General features: G+C 33.4%; 1 protein-coding gene across 4 annotated transcripts in view; it reads left to right on the forward strand.

Annotated features, from left to right (window-relative positions):
- Positions 1–21762, forward strand: part of NPNT (nephronectin) — a 108502-nt gene that overhangs the window by 43138 nt on the left and 43602 nt on the right. For 2 of the 4 annotated variants that reach the window (XM_074275611.1, XM_074275612.1), the window contains 3 exons: positions 12791–12883; positions 19479–19598; positions 21034–21153. In XM_074275611.1, coding sequence (XP_074131712.1) covers positions 12791–12883; positions 19479–19598; positions 21034–21153 — 333 coding nt within the window. The remainder of the gene's footprint in view (positions 1–12790; positions 12884–19478; positions 19599–21033; positions 21154–21762) is intronic. The other 2 variants (XM_074275613.1, XM_074275615.1) reach the window with 1 other exon arrangement.

Below are 21762 nucleotides of genomic sequence, written 5' to 3' on the forward strand. Positions count from 1 at the left end.
TTTTTTTTTTTTTTTAAAATAACAGCTTTTCATTTTCAAAATACATGCAAAGCTAGTTTTCAACATTCATCCTTGCAAAAAAACCCTTTATTACAAGTTTTTCTCCCTCCCCCCACCAAAATCCCCTTTCCCCCAGTCAGCAAGCAATCCAATATATATTAAACATGTTCAGTTTTTCAATACATATTTCCACATTCATTATGTTGCACAAGAAAAATCAGATCAAAAAGGAAAAAGTAAGAAAGAAAAAAAGTAAGCAAACAGTAATAAAAAAAGGTGATTCACATTCAGTCCTAACAGTCTTCCCTCTGGATGCAGGTGGCTCTCTCCATTATAAGTCCACTGGAGTTGGTTTAATTCACCTTATTGTTGAAAAGAGCCAAGGAGGACTTGATTTCAAATTCTGATTCAATTAGGTCTCAGTTTCCTCAACTGTAAAATGAGGAGTTGGGATTAAATGGCCTCTGAGAACTATTTCAGATGTAGCTCTGTGATGATAGTCTGGTTGTTTTTTGATTAGGTCTTAAAACAGAATAAGTACTCTATCCCTTTGGTTCTTTTCTAAACATTTATATTAAGTTTTGAAAGGCAATATAGTGAAGTAGGAAGAATCCCATAGGAGGCCCAAGGTTTGGTTCTCCACAAGTTACTTTATCTCTCTGGGTCTCAATTATCTTAGTTCTAAAATGGAAATAATGACACCTTGTCTGCCTTCTGATTCTTTTAGAATTCTTCAAATTTTAAGATCTGTGATTCTCTAATTAAACCTGCAATGGACTTGCTGAAAAAGTTAACTATTCTCATCTCTCTTCCTTTTTTCCCTCTACTGGAATAATCTTTCATTTGATATAATTTACCCCATTTAACCACCCCTTTCTTCTTCTCCCAGTACAATCCTTTTTCCACTCCTTAATTTCTTTTTTATATGATCACATTAAAGTCAACTTATAGCCACACTCTTTGTCTATGTATACCTTTCTAATTGCCCCAACAAAAATATAATACTCAAGATTACACATATCATCTTCCCATGTGGAGATGTAAACAGTTTAATCTTTAAAAAATATAGTGTTTTTTTTTCTTTCTTGTTTAACTTTTTATGCTTCTCTTGAAGATCAAATTTTTTGTTCAGCTCTTGTCTTTTCAACAGAAATGATTGAAAATACTTTATTTCATTGAATATCCAACCTTCCCCCTGCTCAATTTTGCAAGGTAGTTGATTCTTGATTCTTGGTTATAGATCAGGCTCTACTGCCTTTTGGAATATCACATTCCAAGTTCTCCTTTCCTTTATTGTGGAAGCTGTTAGATTCTGAATATTCCTGATTATGACTCCTTGATATTTTAAACAGTTCAACTGTTTCTTTCTTGCAGTAGATTTTCTCTTTGACCTGATAATTCTCTATGACTATTTTCAATGACTATTTTATCCTCTGGTTCTAAGGATATCAAGGCAGTTTTTTTTTGATGATTTCTTGAAAGATATTATTCAGGCTTTTTTTTTTTTTTTTGATCATGGCTTTCAGGTAGTCCAGTAATTCTTAAATTATCTCTCTTCAATCTGTTTTCCAGGTCAATTGTTTTTCTAATGAAATATTTTACATTTTCTTCTATTTTTTTAGTTTTTAAAATTTTGGTTGATTCATTGAGTCATTCATTTCTATTTGTCCAATTGCAATTTTAATGAAATGTTAGCTTTTTTTTTTTTTTTTAACCTCCTTTTGCATTTGGCCAATTGTTCTTTTTAGGGGTTGTTTTGTTCAGTGGATTATTTTCCTCTATTTTTCCATGTTGTTTTCTTTTTTCTGTTTATCCAATTCTACTTTTTAAGAGATGCTTTCTTCAGTATATTTTGTCCCATTTTGCCAAATTTATTTTCTAAGGAGTTGTATTCTTCAATCAATTTCTGTGTTTTCTTTTCTATGCTGTTGGTTTTCCCTCCCCAAACTTCCATAATTCTCCTGAATAACTCTCATTTCTTTTCCCCACTTTTCTTCTACCTCTCTTACTTGACTTTTAAAAACCTTTTTGAGCTGTTCCAAGAGAGCTTTTTGAGCATGAGAGCAGTTCTTGTCTATAGGCATTTTTCCCATTGGTGTCCTCTTCTGGGTTTGTATTCTGATCTGTCACCATAATAGCTTTCTATGGTCAGAGCTTTTTAAAATTTTTTTGCTCCTTTTAAAAATTGAACTCTGCTTCTAGGACATAGGGGAATTTGTTCCAAGTTTTTTTTTTTTTTTTTTTTTTTTTTTTTTTTTTTTTTAAACAGGGGGATGATAGGATCTTCTCACTGACAGTGTTGAGCTACAGCTGGGACTCGGCTGAGAGTGCTGCAGGCTTTCTCACTGTACTGGATTGTCTTGGTCTAGTCCTATTTGTTATGCTGTGATTTGGGGGCTCATAGTTTGCCTTTTGTAGTTGTATTGAAGGTCTTATAACTGACCTGCTGAGCCATTGGCCCTCAAACTAGGACAGAGTAGCCAATGTGCTGTACTTTGGCTATGAATCTTTTGCTAGATTCCTCCAGCTGTACTTCCTCTTGGCCACATTCCTCTCTGCCCAAATGAGACAGATCTTTCCTGAAGTTTTTCCAAGATACTTTAAACTAGGAAATTATCTCACTCCCAACATTTGTGGGTTCTGACACTCCAAAATCTGTTCAGAGGCTTGATCTAGCATTGATTCTGAGGGAAGTTAGGGAGAGTTGAGGCAATATCCTGGTTTCTCTCTGCCATCTTGGTTCCATCCCCATGCTGATCAATAAAATTAGGATGTTTCCTTAAAGAAGCAATGAATCCAAAACATTTGTATCAAAAAATGTAGCATCTACTGTGTGCCAAACTACTAGGTACTAGAGATGCATATATGAAGAATGATACAATTCCTTTTTAGATAGATAGATGAGATAAATGTAGATATATATACATATGCACAAACATATCCTCAAAGATATTTTTAAAGTTTAAAAATACAAACACATGAACATGTGCAAATTAAAATTGGAAGGAAAGCAGAAAACTGAGAAAAAAAATTACAGTCAATCTCTGATAAAGACCACATTTCTTAAATTTATACAGAACTGAATTAAAATTTATAAAAAAAAAAAAATAGGGGCAGTTAGATGGCGCAGTGGCTAGAGCACCAATCCTGAATTCAGGAGGACTTGAGTTCAAATGTGGCCTCAGACACTTAACATTTCCTACCTGTGTGGCCCTTGGCAAAGTCAATTGCCTCAGGGGAAAAAAAAAGTCATTCTCTAATTGATAAATGCTTAGAGGATATAAACAGCACTTTTTAAAAGAAGAAATTAAAGCTATCTATAGTCATATAAAATACATGTCTGTGTATGTACATATATATATATATATATATGTACATACACATACAGAGAGAAGAAGGGAGTGAGAGATAAAAGTAAATGTCAGGGAATTAAATATAAGATGGTTAAAGAAGATAGCTTTTTCTTGAAGTTTGGGGGGAAAGAGACATAAATGATGATAACTTGAAGGTATAATGGAGTCAAGTTAAAGTTTTCAAGGTTTGGGGAGGTCTTTATATATTCATATGCAGTAAGGACAAAGTCCCTGGATAGTTAAAAATTAGAAAAAGAAAGAATGGATGAAGGGAGAGATTATTGGAGAAGATGGAAAGGGTTAAGATCAAAGGCAGAACTTGTAAGGCAAAATGCCATCTCATTTCTCCCTTTCCTGAAAGGGAGGAAGGATGTGGTAGGGTGCCAATGGCTTGAGAAAGGAGGAAAAAGTTTTTATTCATCATAAAGGAGAGAGTATGATCAAAAATAAATTTAGAAATTAAGAACTAATTGCTGGGATGCAATAAGGACCTACTTGAGAACAAAAAAATAAAACCCTGGCAGGAAGGGATAGAAAAAAAATACATTTAAAATAACTGCAGAAGTGGGGAGGGGAAGGAAAGATCAAATTTGGACTTTAAAACTTAAAAAAAACCAAACCAAACATTAAAAATTGTTTTGACAGGTAATTGGGGGGAGATAAAATATTATTTTTTAAAAAGAACTACAGACAATATAAAAAACTTGGGAGTCTACTTGCCAAGACAAATAAAATTTATTTGGAAGAACAAAAGGTCAAGAATATCAAGGGAACCAGTGGGAAAAAATGTGAAGGAAGGTAGCCTAGAAGTATCAGATTTCAAACTACATTTCAAAGGGATAATCATGAAAACAATCTGGTACTGGCTAAGAAATAGAGTGGCAGATCGGTGAAATATATTAAGTACATAATACACAAGTAGTAAATGACTGTAGTAATTGAGTGATTGATAAACCCAAAGACCCAAGCTTTGGGGTCAAGAATTCACCATTTGAGCAAAATTGCTGGGGAATGAAAATCATTTTGGCAGAAACTAGGCATAAAACAAAACATTTCACATTATATACAAAGTTAAGATCAAAATAGGTAAATGATTTAGACATAAATGATGATATCACAAGTATTTTAGCTGATGCTAAGCAAAGACATCAACTAGTGACATCAACTTGTTAGACGCTATTGGAATCAACTACAAAGGAATGACAATAAAAGTTATGGTGATGGTGATGACAACAATGGTGATAATAATGATAGAAAATATTTATATAATCTCTTAAGCTTTACAGAATGCCTCATGTGGAATATCTCATTTGATCCTCATCATAACGATATTATAGTAATAATAATATTTAATCTTAATATAGCACATTGAAATTTACATAAAGTATTTATTGGTAATTTGTACTTTAGAAATGATAAATCTGAGTCTTAGGGAATTTATATGATATGCATACATGTGGTCATATGCCTAAAGACTTATCAACAAGTCACAAAACCAATTGTATTGATTGTTGTTACAAAAAGAAAAAGGAAATATTATTGAAAATGTTGTATCTTTATAGTCATATAAATTGTTCTATTTAACTACTTTATTCATTTCACTCTGCATCACTGAATGCTTCATTTTCTCTGAAATTGTGTACTTCATCATTTCTTACAGCATAATTTTAAAAAATTTCAATAATATTCTATTATTTTTCCAATTATATGTAAAGATAGTTTTCAACATTCATTTTTGTAAGATTTTGAGTTCCAATTTTTTCCCTTCTCTCCCCTCTCCCTAAGACAGCAAACTATTTAGTATGGGCTATGCAAGTATAATCAGTTTAAATGCTTTTCGTGTCAGAAAAATTATAACAAAAGGGGAAAACCACAAGAAAAAAAAAAAAAAGCAAGCCCAAAACAAGGTGAAAACAGTGTGCTTTATTCCATATTCAGTCTCCATAATCCTCTCCCTGGATGTGAATGGCATTTTCTATTCCAAGTCTCTCAAATCCAAGTCTCTTGGATCACTGTATTGCTGAGAAGAGCTAAGCACATAATTTTAATGTTACTATATACAATGTTCTTCTGGTTCTCCTCACTTCACTCAGTATTAGTTCATATAGGTCTTTCCAGACTTTTCTTAGTATTTTTTATCTTAGTAAAAGAAAACCTTCAGTTTCCAATTTTTTGCTATAGAGTTGATATAAATATTTTCATTTGACAAAGAAGTGATAGACTAAGCATACTGAGACACACATTTTAAAACGTGGCCAATATGAGAATTAAAGCTACATTGCTTGAGCTTTTAGGATGTGATATGTAGCCATACTCAGTTTTTTATGCTTATATTTTCCATAGTTACATGGCTTGCTTATATGTGAAACAGGCATGTTTTCCCACATACTTGAAAATAGGTTTCACCAAATTTTCTTTAGCATTTCTTTGGCATGGTGGTATTGATGAATTAATGAGAAATTCATAAGTTCAGTCGTCACAATTATTCATAACTATTGACATCAAAATTTAGAGCATCTTTGTGTAAAAGTAATATGAAAAAGGATTAGAAAAATGAAGTAATAAAATGTCATGTTGACTGCTTTGAAAAAATGGGTTCTCGTTAGGTTCTTACTAGGTGCTAAGTCAGTACTTAACAATTCTCTAGCTCAGAGTTCACACCTTTAGTTCACATCTTTAAAAAGAGCAAGTTCATTGGTTGTAAGTAGTTCTCACAAGCCCCTGGAATACCCACATGCCCATTCTCTGGGAGGATAAAAGAGGAGGGCAATCGGAAAGGAAGCTGTCTGGATTGGGTCAAGGACAAGACTTCCCAGGAGAACTTCAGGGAAGTTGGAGGAGATTCAGAGCCAGGATTCAGGAAGAAGAGGATTCGAGATTCTACAGCTCTGGCTGGAGGCTCCAGAAGCCTCCCAAGAAACCTGCTCACAGAGAAAAGGATTTACAGAAAAGAAACCTCCTCCCAGAGAAGAATCACAAATCTAGAGACAACAGAACATTACAGGTTCTCCCACTGTCTTTCAATCTTTTGGGGACTGATTTTCAAATTCATTGTTGGGAGAGGGAAAGTGGAGAGGAGGTTCAGATATTTTGCAAATTTTAAAGTATTATGTAAATGCTAGCTCTTAATTGGTTTTCCTCTTTTAAACCTGACTTTTTCTGAGATCTGCCAGTCTTACTTGGGCAATTTCATTTGAGTCAAGAATTTGATATATTACATATTAGACGATATATTTCGGTTTTGTTTCTTAAAAACCACCATCTTGTTTTCTTTGCTCTTTCTCAATGGCAAATATTCATAAGGAGTAGCAGGTCAGCCTTTGGTTAGTGTGGAATCTATTTTTATATCAGAGCCCTAAATTAATACTGGTGTGTATGTGTGTGTATGTGTGTGTTTTAAAGAGAGAGAGTATGCAGTCCAAAGTTATTAAGAGCTGAAACTCTTGAGTCAAGGCACTGGGGTCGGACAATCGAGCATTTGAGGCTAATTACTGATTGGATAATACTCTATAGGAATATGCTTGGAAAATAGCCCTTCCCACTATCCTGTGCTGGCCCAATCATTTGGTGTATACACAGAATTGTGGGAGGAACTAGGAGGTGCAGGAAGACTAACCAGGGTCACTTATGTGAGAGAGAGATGAGGAGGTGAGGTCGCAGAGATCCTAGGAGTCCCATCCTCTTCACTTCTACCGCTAAAAACCAAGGATAAAGACTTTTACTTATCCTGACCCCGGCTGATTCTAAGGTATCCAGGGTGTTAACAAGGTTGCCACACAAAGTAATGTGTCTGTGTACATCACTATCTTACAAATGTGTTCCAAAGTGTACTTAATAAGCTACTACTGAGATTTCAGGAAGTGAATTTCAATTTGCTATTAAAACTTTAAATAATACACTTCAAACAATTTACAATGGACTTCTTCATTATGTATGCTCCTGGTTTTCATTAGAGAACTTTAATATACTGGGTTCAAATATCAGACCTTTAGACAGTCTTTTTATAATACTTTTTATTGAGAGAGACTCAGATACTGTTTTTACTTGCCAACTATTTGTTAAAAAAAAAGAAAGGGAGAAAAGAAGGAGGAAAGAAAGAAAGAACAAGAAAGAAAGGAAAAAAGAAAGAGAAAAAAAAGAAGAAAGAAAAGACATTGTATTGATATCTGGCATGTTATAAGCATAAAAATTTAAAAAAAAATTAAACTAGCTTTAAAAATAAAAATCCCAGATGACTATGAAGCTGACATACCTCTATATGCATGTTTTAATAATCTCCCTTTGTTCTCCTTTGATAAATGTGATGGGAATGTGCACCACAGAATGGCAAGAGCCATAGTGGATTTGACATTGTAGCAGAAAAAATGAGTTGGGGATGGGGATAAGACAGAAGGTCACAGGCAAAATGGATGTAGTAAATTGCCCCACTTGATTCAAAGAACAAATTGTAATCCTATGAAAAATACCTGCAGCAACTTTCTGATTGATAAATTACAGGCCTTTTTTTTTCCTGGTATACTCATCAGATTTTATTCATTTTTGTATTCCTAATAGGACTCCAACAGAAATCCTTACACATTATTGCCATCTTTCCTGACACTGTTGACCACCTCTCCTTCATATTCTTTATTTTCTTGGATTCTATGATGTTTCTCTGTCTCTATTGCCTGCCATTCTGATCAGTCCTTAGTCCCCTCTGATTCTTCCTTCTGTTCCTCCTCCCTGAGAGTAGGACTCTTCCAATGCTCTGCCCTCAACTATTTTCTTCTTTTGGCCATTCTCAATTTCTCCAATTATTATCTCTGTGTGGATTACTCCCAAATATTTATCTTTGGCCATGAACTGAATTCTTACTCACTCTCTTCTAGACTTAGAGGTATGGCTGTATTTGGAAAGAACACTAGTTTTGAAGACAAAGGAGATGGTTCTAAACATGGTTCTGTTATTTAATATTTATATAACTCTAAACTCCTGTTACCTCATCTACAAAATGAAAGAATTTGCAGGGTATTTCTATAATGCCTTAGATAACTCAAAATACATGATGAAATCAATCAACAAACATTTATTAAGCACCAAGAATGTGCCATACATTGTGATGGGCACTGGGAGAACCCAAACAAAAAAAATGAAATTCTGCTTTCAAGGAATTTATATCTTATCAAGTGGACAATTTGTATGTTCTACCAGAGAAAAAGAATAAGCTTTTATTAAATATCTTATATATCAGGCACTGTGCTAAATGCTTTATAAATGTTATCTTATGTGATTCTCAAAATAATCCAGAAAAGTAAAGAATATTATTGTTCCCATTTATTATTGAGATAACTGAGACAAAGAAAGGTACCCAGAGTCACACAATTAGGAAGTGTCTGATTTCAGATTTGAACTCATCATTCTGACTCTTGGATTATGATAATCTGAGAAAGAAAGAGAATTGAAAGGAAATAGGAGAAAAGGGAGATGAGGAATGAGAGAGAATGGAAAGAGTAATGGAAGGAATGGAAGAGGAGAGAGAAAAATAAGGAAGAAGAGAGAAAAAGAAGATAAATAGGATAGGGAGAAAGGAAAAGAGGGTAAAGGGGGGAAGGAGAGAAGAAAGTGAAAAAAGAAAACAAAAGGATAAAAGGAGAAGAGAAGGTGAAAGTAGAAAGTGGAGGAAATGAGGGGAAGATAGTGGTAAGGGAGGAGAGAAAGGAGAAGAGAGGGAGAAAAGAGGATGAAAAGAGAAGGGGGAAAGAAGAGAGAAGAAAGAGGAAAGAAGGGAGGAGAAAGAGGAGAGGAGTGAAGAAAGGAATTGGAGGGAGTAAAGAAAGGAGAGAGGGAGAAAAAGTAAAGGGGGAGGAGAAAAAGAGAGCAAAAGAAATACTTTTAATATTAATGAGGGTAAAGAGGAATTCTGCTATTCTTCTCAATAATCATATGCCCCAGAATACACTTGTAAGAAACCTATCCCTTTTACCTTTAATGTTATCTTCCTCCCTCAGTAGAACCTGCTAAACTTATAAAAAGGGATCCCACTTCCTCCCTCCAGAAAAATTATTGATCACCAAAAATCTCTAAAAATTAAAAAGGAATCTAAGTAAATAAAGGCACATTTATGGAATTTAACATGAGACAGGGGTGCCTAGTAGCAGCAAGTAAACAACAGATGTGGGGCAAGTTGGTTCTCAGGCCAACTCTATTTTGTCTCAGCCTGATGACTCAGTAATCTTAAAAGTAATCTTGGATCATAAAATCATAAATTTATTTTTAATAATAGTTTTTTATTTTCAAAATACATTCAGAGATAGTTTTCAGCATTCACCCTTGCAAATCCTTGTAATCCAAATTTTTCTCCCTTCCTTCACCTCACTTTTCTCCCCTAGATAGCAAATAGTCCAATATATGTTAAACGTGTGCAGTTCTTCTACACATATTTCCACATTTATCATGCTGCACAAGAAAAATTAGATCAAAAAGGGAAAAAATGAGAAAGAAAAAGAGCAAGCAAAAAAAACAACAAAAAGGTGAAAATTATTTCACCTTTTTGTGAAAGTATTGTGAAAAATATTGTGAAAATATTGTGATCCACAATCAGTCCTCTGTCTGGATGCAGATGGCTCTGTCTATCACAAGTTTATTGAAATTGTCCTGAATCACCTCATTGTTGAAAAAAGCCACGTCAGTCGGAGTTGATCATCACGTAATCTTCTTGTTGCTCTGTATAATGTTCTCTTGTCTCTATTCACTTCATTTAGCATCAATTCATGTAAGTCTCTCCAGACCTTTCTGAAATTCTACTGATCATTTCATATAGAACAATAATATTCCATAACATTTGTATTCTATAACTTATTCAGCTATTCTCTAACTGATGGGCACCTACTCAGTTTCAAATTCCTTGCCACTACAAAAAAGATTGCTACAAATATTTTTGCACATATGGGTTCTTTTCCCTTTTTTATGAAGATCATAAATTTAGAACTGCAACAGATTCTGTCTCCAAAGTTATAGGTCTGACTTGATAATTTCCCTTGCCTAGGATGATCCTTTATGATGGAGACTGTTCATTTTAGTAACCTACTATGGAGAGAGGATAATAGTGACAATAGTATAGGGATTTTTTGGATTTTCCCCTTACTGGTTGACTTTAGAACCTAATCCACTCCCAATGTAAACTTTAGGATCATGTTAAAGTATATTCTTAAAAAAAAAGTCTAGCTCTTTAAAAAAAAAAAAACACACATACACTTATTTCATTATATATGTTCATTTTATATATATATATATATATATATATATATATATATATATATATATATACATTTATATATATATACACACTATATATCTACACATACACATATGTATATCTTTATATATGTATGAAATGCTAAGATACCACAAAAGGTACTTGGTTCTTGTCACAAAAATTAATATTCTAACTTATTTTCTGGAAGCATTCACTGCTCAATGTGTTATGTCCCCTTGAATTCCTCCCATAATATCTGAGAATTAGATAACTGAATATCACCAAAAATATAAATTGTCTATCTCTCTTTCTACCCCCCCAAAGAAGCAATACCCTTTTATTCTCTTATGCTTCAAATATGAATTTTCATATTCTGAATGTTTCCTTTTTGAGGAATTAAAAATTGTGCCAATGAATTCACAGATAGATGTATTGGGATTATCATGTAAGTAAAGAGGAATGTCTAAATTCATTTTATTGTTGTCATTTCAGCATAGTTTTGTGTTTCATCTTGCCGAATTCTTTCATGTTGAAAAAAGATCAGCCTTCAATATATCAGAACCAGACAGTGACCTTTGGCTGATAGATGAGTTTTATCTAAAAGATGATCACTTTTCTGAAGGATAACCAACTGTACACTTTAGCCCCTGTTTTAGTTTGTCAACAGTGTCAGCACTTGCCTCACCTTGTTAATGTGAGAGGTGTGCTTCTGTTTTCTTATCTAGGAAATGAGATTTATTTTGTTAGGCATTTAATTTGATGTGAAAACAAGCTGTAAGAATCTGAAAATAAGGGTTTGTTGTCTTATTGAATTTTTCACTTTGATTCAAACCCATCTTTTGGAAAGGTGAGAAGGATAGCATTCACCTTTTCAGTATAAATCTCTCATGAGCATGAATATGAAGTATTTGAGCTTAAGATCATCCCTTAATCTTGAATGAAAAGATTAATGATGTTTCAGAATGAGGCTTTAAAAAATAAAAAAGGAAATCATACATATGTTTGTGACCCTGAAATGTCAGAGTGATGTGAATTACTGTTGCATAGGTTTTTAATTTTTTAATGGTAACCTTAAGAGCAAGTGGTCTGGATGTAATTCAAGTCAATTCAATCTATATTTATTGTGCACAAAATGTGCAAGTCACTGTCTTAGGCCCTGAAGAAACAATGCTGGCAACACAACCCTGAAATCTGTTGCAGGGATAACTCAGATAAGCATAATATAAGATATAGCTCATAGCTATCAAAGAAAAAAAATGATAAAATAATGTAAGAAAATTCAAAAGGAAAGGAATACTAATTTTCATGAATAGTATCAAGGAAGGCTTCATGGAAAAGGTAACACCTTGAAGGAGAAAAAAGATCTTATCTAGTAGAACTGGAAAGTTTATATTAAGCATGTGAAAATGGAGAACATCTTGAAGAATAGTTTTGTTGAAATGTAGATTATGCAAAAGGGAGTGTTTGGAGTAAACTGTGAGTCCCTAGCTATTTATAACTAACTACCTTTGACTGAGATGGTTCTTCAATATTGATCATCAGAAAGTGTGAATTTTTAAGTCATTTTTTAATGACTACTGTTTTGCCTGAATCATGTAGAATAGTAATCCTCAACTTTTTTATCTCAGAGGCCCCTTTACCTTCTTAAAAATTATTGAGCACCTCAAAGAACTTTTGTTTATATCTGTCAAGCTATTTGTATTTAACTATCTCAGGGTCTGTTGATATTTACCATATAAAAATGAAAATGTTTTAGTATTGATATGAAAATAGATTTGACCTCATGGACTCCCTAAAAGATTATTAGGGACCCACAGGAATCCCTAGAGCACCCTTTAAAAACACTAATTGTTTATGAGACATGATTGTTTATGAGAATATTATATAATATGCTTTTAAATAAGATAATGCCAGTGAATATGTGCTTTGCAAATTTAAATATAATACAAATGGAAGTTTTTATAATGATTGCTATATTTGATTAAAATATATGGTAATGATGGAACTTGGAAGGGAATTAGCAAGTATCCTCTGTCCAATGTCAAAGTTATTTTTCAGTTCTCTTGCCAATAAAACTTGCTGCTTTTTTTTTTTAAACATGATATAATTTGTACTTATGGGGAAGTATATTTAGAGGTAAGAAATTTGATCATTTTAAAGAGTTTGGTCTTTTGACTTTTATCACCTTCTTCCTAATATGAAGATGACCACTCCTATCCAACCCCTCTTGATCAACACAGTGAACAGCCTTACGTCCACCCCCTGGATCTTCATGCAACGAATTTACCTTCAAGGGGTGAGAAAGTGTTTTTTTTCAGGTGGTCTGCACCTCCCACCTGCATGGCTTCCATTAAATACAACTTCTTGCAAATTTACTTAAAGAATGATCTGCTGATGGCTGCTGCCATTTTAGAGCCAGGCCTGAAGTCCCTGAGCATGTTCAGTCAGTCAATGGACAGCTTGTGTCCTCTTGATTACTCCCTTCTGGGCTCTATGAACAGGTTCCATTTTCAAGTCCTTTCTGTGCTTCAGCATAATCACTCTTGCTATACTTCCCCCCCCCCCAAGGCATTACAATACTTTCTAAAATATTCTGTTAAGCTTGGGACATCATAATTTGGTTTTCACATAAAAGCACATCATAGCAGTATAGAGACTATATGGATAAGGCTTTGCCATGAAAGGGACAACTTTTCCCAGATACATTTTTTTCCTTTTGAATATTGGCTATTAAGCTATCTACTAATCAGATCATAAGCCAGTTTCCCCAATCTAATGTGTATTTTGCAATATACAATTTCTCTTCTGAGAGACTATGTCCTTCACCATGACATAAACTCAGGAATTCCCAGAGAGTTTAGATGAATGCTACCAAAATTTATTTGAGATATTTTATGCATTAAGACTTTGCACAAGTAGTTAGTCAACAAGCATTTATTGTGTGCCAAGTACTGTGCTGAGTCATTAGGATACAAATTCAAACCAAAAAAAAAAAAAAGTCAATTATTTGCCCCCAAGGAGTTTACATTCCAATGTGGAAAAGATAATATCTGAAAAGAGATAAGTTGACATGGTCACTATGTCAAGATCCTGGAGACTCAGAGTTATCAGTGGTGGGCATATATTTTTAAATAAAGTTTTGATGATGTATTTTAATATTTTAGATGACTGAAATTTATATATTGATACTTGATTTCCTGCCATTATGCTTAAATCGGAACTTGTTTAAAAGTAAACTGCAGGTGCTCCCAAAGTGCTGGCTTTCCCAGTCTATTCCTAGATTAAGTTCAATGCTACAAAAAATTTAATGCTCTGTAAAATATTCTATTTGATAACATGTAGGATATAATCTAATAGAACTAAAATTTATAGATAGACTGTGAACCACAACAATGGAAGGGGTTCCTTCTCTAAAATTAATGAGAGTTGTTTGGATTAGTAAGAAGTTTATTCACTACCTAGGGATCACACAGCTAATATATGTCAGAGACCTGAATCCAATTTCTTGTCATAGTGACATGCAATCCAATATAGATGGAAAAGTATTCTAAAGATCAAAATGTTTGTATTATGAATCTTATCCAGAGATCTTAGGCCTTGTCACTTACTTTTTCTCCTTTTTTTCTGAAATGAAATAATAATACAGCTCTGCAAGCCTGCACTTACCTCCTAAATCTGCTTTCTTTTTCAAGTCCTTGAACCACCCAACTTGCTTTGACATATGGCATTTATAATGTGTTCATTGTGATTATACATGCCATTTCTATATTGTGTACAAAACTGCAGCATTATGATTTTAAGTGACTTAACTATATCATTTTCTAGTTTTGAATTAAATAGAATACTCCATATCATAATGGGATTCATTAAACACCTTTTTACTGCCATCCTTCATTATAATTCATATCTCATTTAAAATTTCTGATGGAATAAGAATAAAGTTAATATATTTTATTTTTATTTTATTTTTAATAGTTTTTATTTACCAGATATATGTATGGGTAATTTTACAACATTGACAATTGCCAAACCTTTTGTTCTAATTTTTCCCCTCCTCTCCTCCCCCTCTTTCCCCAGATGGCAGGTTGACCAATACATGTTAAATATGTTAAAGTATAAATTAAATACAATATATGTATACATGTCCAAATAGTTGTTTTGCTGTAAAAAAAGAATTGGACTTTGAAATAGTGTACAATTAGCCTGTGAGGGAAATCCAAAATTCAGACGGACAAAAATAGAGGGATTGGTAATTCTATGTAGTGGTTCATAGTCATCTCCCAGAGTTCTTTTGCTGGGTATAGCTGGTTCAGTTTATTACTGCTCTATTGGAACTGATTTGGTTCATCTCAATATATTTTTAAAAGACATAAAACTCATTTTGGTTTACTTAAGTTCCCTTTGAACTTTGGTGGATTTTTGATATTTATTTTCAAGTTCCCAGCAATATCTTCTCTCCCTCTCCTTCCTTCCTTTCCTTCCTCCCTCCCTCTCTCCCTCCCTTCTTTCCTTCTTCCCTTCCTTCCTTTTCTCTTTGTCCTTCCTCTCTTCATTTGTCTCTCCCTCTCTACCTTCCTCCCTTCTAGACTCTCTTCCTTCCTCTTTCCTTCCTCACTCCCACTTTTCCTCCTTCTACCTTTCCTTCTCCCCTCCATTCATTGTTTCCATCCTTTGTAGAGTAGGATTATTTACTATAAATTCAGGCATACTCTAGTATTTGAAGTTCAACTTTGACTTAATTGTTATAAGACTTTTCATCAACATATTATTACATCTACATATATATATATACATATTCATTAGCAGGTTTTGAATATGGCACTTAATTCTGGCAGTCCACATTGATTGTGTTTTTAAAGAAAAAAATCCATTTAAAATATAGAATTTAAAAAATTCTCAAGAAAATTTCTCAAGAAAGAAGTCATTTAAAATCTTGGTAGTTTGTGTGAGGGGCAGATACTTATAACATGGAGCCTATCTTACTTTTTGAATCTACCTGTTAGAGTGAATGCCAGATGTTTACTGAATGTTGACAATCACTGGATTTGTTGACATTCATCTTCAAACTTTCCATGTAATCTCTGAATGACAGCTTGAGGGTTTGTAGGTGATGCATGTATTTGTTAGAAGAAGAAACAATTTCAGTGACTGTTGAGTATCAAGGAATTGCCAGTTGTCAAAGAAGAATCATTCAGTTTTGTCAACAAATTGTTAAGTTACTGTTTTCTCAAATTTCTTTAAACTTTTTTAGAATATTTTGTGTCATTTAGAAAATAGCCTTTTCATACCTAAATATATAGTTATATGTGCATTATCCCCAACACATACATATAAATATAAATGTACACACACACACACACACATATATTTCAGATATATGAAGAAATTCCTTCTATAAGTACAGATCAGCAACTATTTTGAACTTTATGGCCTTAGAAATTTCCCTGGTGAAATAGGTTAAACAGCTTGTCCAGGATTTCATAGCTAGTACCTATCAGAAAATGTACTTGAACCAGGTTTTGCTGGTTGTAAGATTAAATCCACTCTATCATGCTCCTTTTATATATGACATTCCATTTTTCCCAGGCACTGTAAATTGTTGAAAGAAACAAGTCATTGGAATGAGGTGTACTTATTGTATACATATTGCATACATTATATAATCTAGAAATAAATATGTATTTTTTCAGTGAAATGTTTTATTATATGCTTCACGAATACCTTATTGTTTATCACTACACTTTCTAGAATAGTAAACCTAACTTAAACAATTCTGGCTCTTTATTTTAGAAATTTTATGTTTCATTCTTCCCAATATATTATATATTCTTTGTTTCTGTTTTTAAGAGCATCTTAGGATAGAGCTGGTCTCCCAGACTCATTCCTGTCCTAATTAGAAGGGAGTATGTACCCAATGCCATCTATGAGCCAAATGTATATCTTAGTTAGAGGTCAGAGCTTGTGGGCTTTAGGTATATTTAAAGTATTTATATTATGTGCATATTATATGGGCAGCTAGGTGGCACAATGGTTGAGTGTCTAGTCTGAAGTCAGAAAGACTCAGCTTCCTGAGTTTAAATCCAGTCTCAGATGCTTATTAGTTATATGATTCTGGGCAAGTCACTTAACCCTGTTTGTTTTGGTTCCTCATCTGTAAAATGAGCTGGAGAAAGAAATGGCAAACCAAGAACAATTTAAGTGGGATCACAAAGAGTTAGATACATCGGAAAAAACCGACTGAACAACCATAACATGTATTGTATAACAATGTAGTGCATATCCACACTCAAATACAAAGTATCCTAAATGCAAGGGTGTGTATATAATTATTTCTATCTGTAACTTTCTAATTTGTGACACAAAGAATGTTTTTGTATCCAAAAGACAGTTTGCTAAAATGATCATTTAAAACAGAAAAGTTCTGTGATTTCATCAAAAGCTCATTGCTGAGAAAAAACTCACTGTACAAATGCATATGAGAAGCAAAAAGTCTTGCAAGAGTCCCAGTTAAAGAGATTATATCAGAAGCAAGACTTGAAGCTGCCTTGTCCAGTCATCATCAAAGTTAAGTCCTTTGAAACTCACTTCTCTCCTACTGGTAAAGTTGGGGGAACCTGGACAACAAATGTTGCATGTTATTAGATATAATCATCACTCTCTGGCTCAGTTTTAATGGTTTTTCTATATTATTTTGGTGGTTTCTAGTTAAAGAATATGGTATATCAAGAAGTAACTATGAAAAGAATAATCCACATAAAGAAAAGATAAGTTAAGCCTGAGGATGTGGTATTATATTTAACATCCAATTTTTACACTGCAGATGAAATGATATTAGGCCATCCTCCAATAGGAAGTGCTCAGGTTTAAATTCTATATTTATAGTACTAAATATATAGTAATCTATTTTTAAACTAGATATGAATTTCAAGGATTTATCAGTCATACATATTCTGCCACTTTAAAATAGTCATAAGAAGTGGTTGTTGAGTCACATTTATAATAAAGATTAAAATGTAATTTAGAAGTGAATAAGGGGGAAGGAAAGCTGTTTCTTGCTCTTCATTCATTTTGAAATTTTTCAATTCATCAGAGACAGGGGAAAATTTTTTTTTGGTAGATGATGGATTATGTAGCTGGTTCCTTCTACAATGAGCATTTCCTCCTGAAATCTTAGGTGATATAATTTTGTTCTGAGGTCATTTGACCTTATCCAAGGTAAGAAAGAAGAACTCAGTAGTAGTATAAGAGCTTATCTCAGTGTTGAGGGTTTTTTTTTTTTTTTCACATTTAATCTTTCCATTTTCATTTAACTTCACTCAGGAAAAAAAAAAATTACAGGAGAAGTAGGCTTAAATTCCTATCTGTTACCATTATGGTGAGGTAAAACAGAAGAAAATCAGACCTTGAACAGAGATAGGCTGTGTCAAATGAAATATATAGACCTATAATAAGCCATAAACTCAGATTTCAATTGACTGAATTTTTTTTTGAAGATTAGGATTTACCAGTTATATATTGATAATCTATATTGATCACATTTCTTTTTAATGAAGTCTATAATCCTGACATTAGTATTTCACAAATTTTATTTCCCATTATGAGCTTTATGTTCACTTGGGACAAGATTTGAAGGAGGAAATTTTTATAATATATACGTCATTAATTCATTATGTATTGATAGTTACACCAATAAATCTGAAATCAATAATGTTCAGTTTTTAATACCTAAATCAGTATTCCTACATTGCCCTTTTAATGTCTTAAATCAATTTTGCTAAAGGTTTTGTTTTTTTAAGTCATTTTAAAAGATTTGCTACTCAACTGAGAAACCCAGATCCTATCTTTAATCTTATACACAATATAAATAAATGAAACAATAAAAATAAGGTTACTTCAATAGTAAGAAGAAGAGTGGGGTAGTGGTAGAGAACCTGCTTTGGAGCTTGGAAAACCTGGATTCTAGTCCTATCTTGGAAACATCTGTTTTGAGACCTAGAGAAAACCATTTAATCTCATATTCAAGGAAGCTCTCTAACATATTGGAAAGAAGGTACTGGCTTACATTAAGAAAGGGGGTCCCTCAGTTTCTACATTGATGAAATCATGCATCTAGTCCAAGAATAACTCAGAAATCCCATATCTGGACTAGATTAGTGCATTTGTTCTGAAGATGCACCTTTCCTTTGAAAAGTTCGAGGCATTTAGACATTAAACAAATTGTTTTCATCTTATGCAATAAGTTAGGATAGATCTCTTTTTTAAAAAACATACATATTAAACCAAGAGGGAAGAGGAAAGTAATACAGCCAACTCAACCTATCTTGAAGTTGCAAGTCTGCTCTTATAAATTGAGAATAGATTAATTAAAAAAAAAAAACAACTAATTTATTTTTCTTTGTCCCCACAACCCTCTCTCACCAACAGCCTGATTTCTGCTTATCATAAAATTAATATTTCTCCTTCAGCTCTCTTTGAATATCAGGTCAACTGTGTTTTTATAAGGAATACTTTTTGGGCTTCTCTTTTGGGGTGAACCACACAGAATGTCCATCCAGCCCTGGAAGGTCAAATGTCCTTTCCTCTGGGCCACAGATAATAATAGCCTGTGTTCTCTATTAATTCAGCTGGGATTCATCTTCTGAAAAGGTTGAAAAAGTGAGAAAGGGACAGCTTATTTTCTTCAATCTATAATGATCAGTTCAGTTTATAATGTTAAATATCTATCTGTTCTTTTCTGTACTTCCCCATAGGCACACGCATGCAGGCAGACACACACACACAGACACACACACACACACACACACACTCCAGGATGAGTTAATATTTTTAGGTTTGATGCTGGAAGTTATTTATGTTTGCTCCCATACCACTTCTTTCCCCATTCTTTTTAGACTTAAATGAATGCGGTCTCAAGCCCCGACCCTGCAAGCATCGTTGCATGAATACTTATGGCAGCTACAAGTGCTACTGTCTAAATGGGTACATGCTTATGCCAGATGGATCTTGTTCAAGTACGTTAATAATCTTAACTCTCAGCTTTTTTGGGGGGGAAGTGTTCTTGGGTTGTTTTTATGGCATTTTACATATTTCATGAAAGTCTCATTTTATCTCAAAAGGGATTTACATATTTCAATTTGCTTGTTTCAATATGTATATTAGTTTAAATTTCAAATTGGAGGCACTCTGAATAAATATATAGCATCCTTTTACTGCAAGTGGTCCTTTAAAATTGATGTGGTAGATAAACTGGTTAAGAGTAATCCACTCAAGAATAAAATTAAATTTGGTTATGGCATTTCCCAAAGAAATATCTACCTTTTTCTACCTTTCCTTTACTTTATACCTATTCTTTATTAAGATGGGCACCAACTTCTTGCTATATATCAGACAACTTGAATGCTTGCAAATCATAAACCAATGCCTCCCCACCTCAATTTTAACTCTCTCTGTTATTTTGTCAAAGGGCAGCTTAATGTAAATAGATGGAAGATTTACTTCAAAGTTGGAAAGATTTTATTTGGAGTCCTGCTTCTGATATATATATATATATCTGGTCATGTAAACCTGGACTTAAACTCTCAGTGTCCCAGGTCACTTGACTAGAAATTACAGAGCAAGTGTTAATCTGTTTTAATAAAAGTCTTTACACTGACAAAATCATGTGTTTAGAAAAAAATATCATCTTCTTACAGATGATTATATTGAATAGGGATAATAAGATCTATATTTCCTCTAGCATTTGGCTTATAAGTTCTAAATGTGATCCTGAAAACTTTTTTGAACCTGTATCTGCACTATGACAAACAACTGACATGAATTCTTATTTTCACTTAATTAACTGTGTAGCTTAAAAACAAACAAAAATAACAAAAAAAAAAAAAAAAAACCCCACAACTACCTGACTAAACAAATGTAGCTCATTAAAACGGAAATTTTTATTCCAATATCCAATTGCTTCCTTGAGTCAGATCCTTAAAGTAGGACTCTAGTCTTGAGGGATTGGTGATTGTCTTTCTAATTCCAAGGACTCAAACTCCTTTCTGGTATATTTCCCTCAATTATAGTCTCTAATTATAACAAATAGTAAATATTATTCCAGTATTTTTTAACTAGTTTATATCTATTAGTCTTACCTAGCTTTAATCTCTAGTTGGGCATTGTTGCAATCAAACTGAAACCTGTTAGATAGAGTCCTTAGCTTAAAAAAAAAAAAAAAAAAAAAGAAAGAAAAAACTGGGGAAAGGAGGAAAATAAATCTGAGTTATCCAGATAATTGGTTTTGTGCATTTTCCTTTCTACATGGCCCATGAAGATCTGATCTGCAAATCCTTTAGATGAAAAACCTTCATCTTTTATTTCTACAGTGTCTCCAGGGACCCATCTCAATTGGAGTAGGGTCCATTTTCTTTTCCTGCCTTGTATGAGCAAGTCTCTATTTCCTTTTAGGTGCCCTGTCGTGTTCTATGGCAAACTGTCAGTATGGCTGTGATGTGATGAAAGGTGATGTACGCTGCCGTTGTCCTTCACCAGGCTTACAGCTGGGGTCAGATGGGAGGACTTGTGTGGGTGAGTGTGAAAATGGAATTGAGTCAACAACTAACTGCTTTCTGGTAAAGGGAAAATGTTGCATATGATGGTGTGGAGAGCAACCCTCTATTTTGCAAATGAGTTGTAAGTAGTTAAAGAAAATAAGGAAATTATGGCTTAAGTCTATAGAAACTCATATACACAAAGAATTACAGAAAGTGTTTGCGATGTACAGAGCAATGTACTTTGCATATCTTGATTTCAATATAAGAGTTCTCATCTGGTCCCAGACACTTACTAGCTGTGTGACTCTTTACAAGTCATTTAACCCTGTTTACCATAATTCTTCCTCTATAAAATAAATTGAAAAAGGAAATGGCAAATCACTCCATTGTCTTTGCCAAAAACCCCAAATGGGGTCATGTACACAGCTGAAATTACTGAACAACAACACAGTATCTGGTACTTATCATGGGTACCTAATAAATACTTATTTCTCATACAAGCATATCAGGTTAACTGACTTGCCCAGGTCTGTCAGTTCATCAATAAACATTTATTAAGTTCCTTCTATGTTCTAGGTACTATTCTAATTACTCAGGATACAAAGAAGCTTCTAGTTTTACCTAGTGAGAGAGAAAAGATTTG

The sequence above is a fragment of the Sminthopsis crassicaudata genome, chromosome 6, assembly GCF_048593235.1.
Source record: "Sminthopsis crassicaudata isolate SCR6 chromosome 6, ASM4859323v1, whole genome shotgun sequence".
NCBI classification, from domain to species: Eukaryota; Metazoa; Chordata; class Mammalia; order Dasyuromorphia; family Dasyuridae; genus Sminthopsis; species Sminthopsis crassicaudata.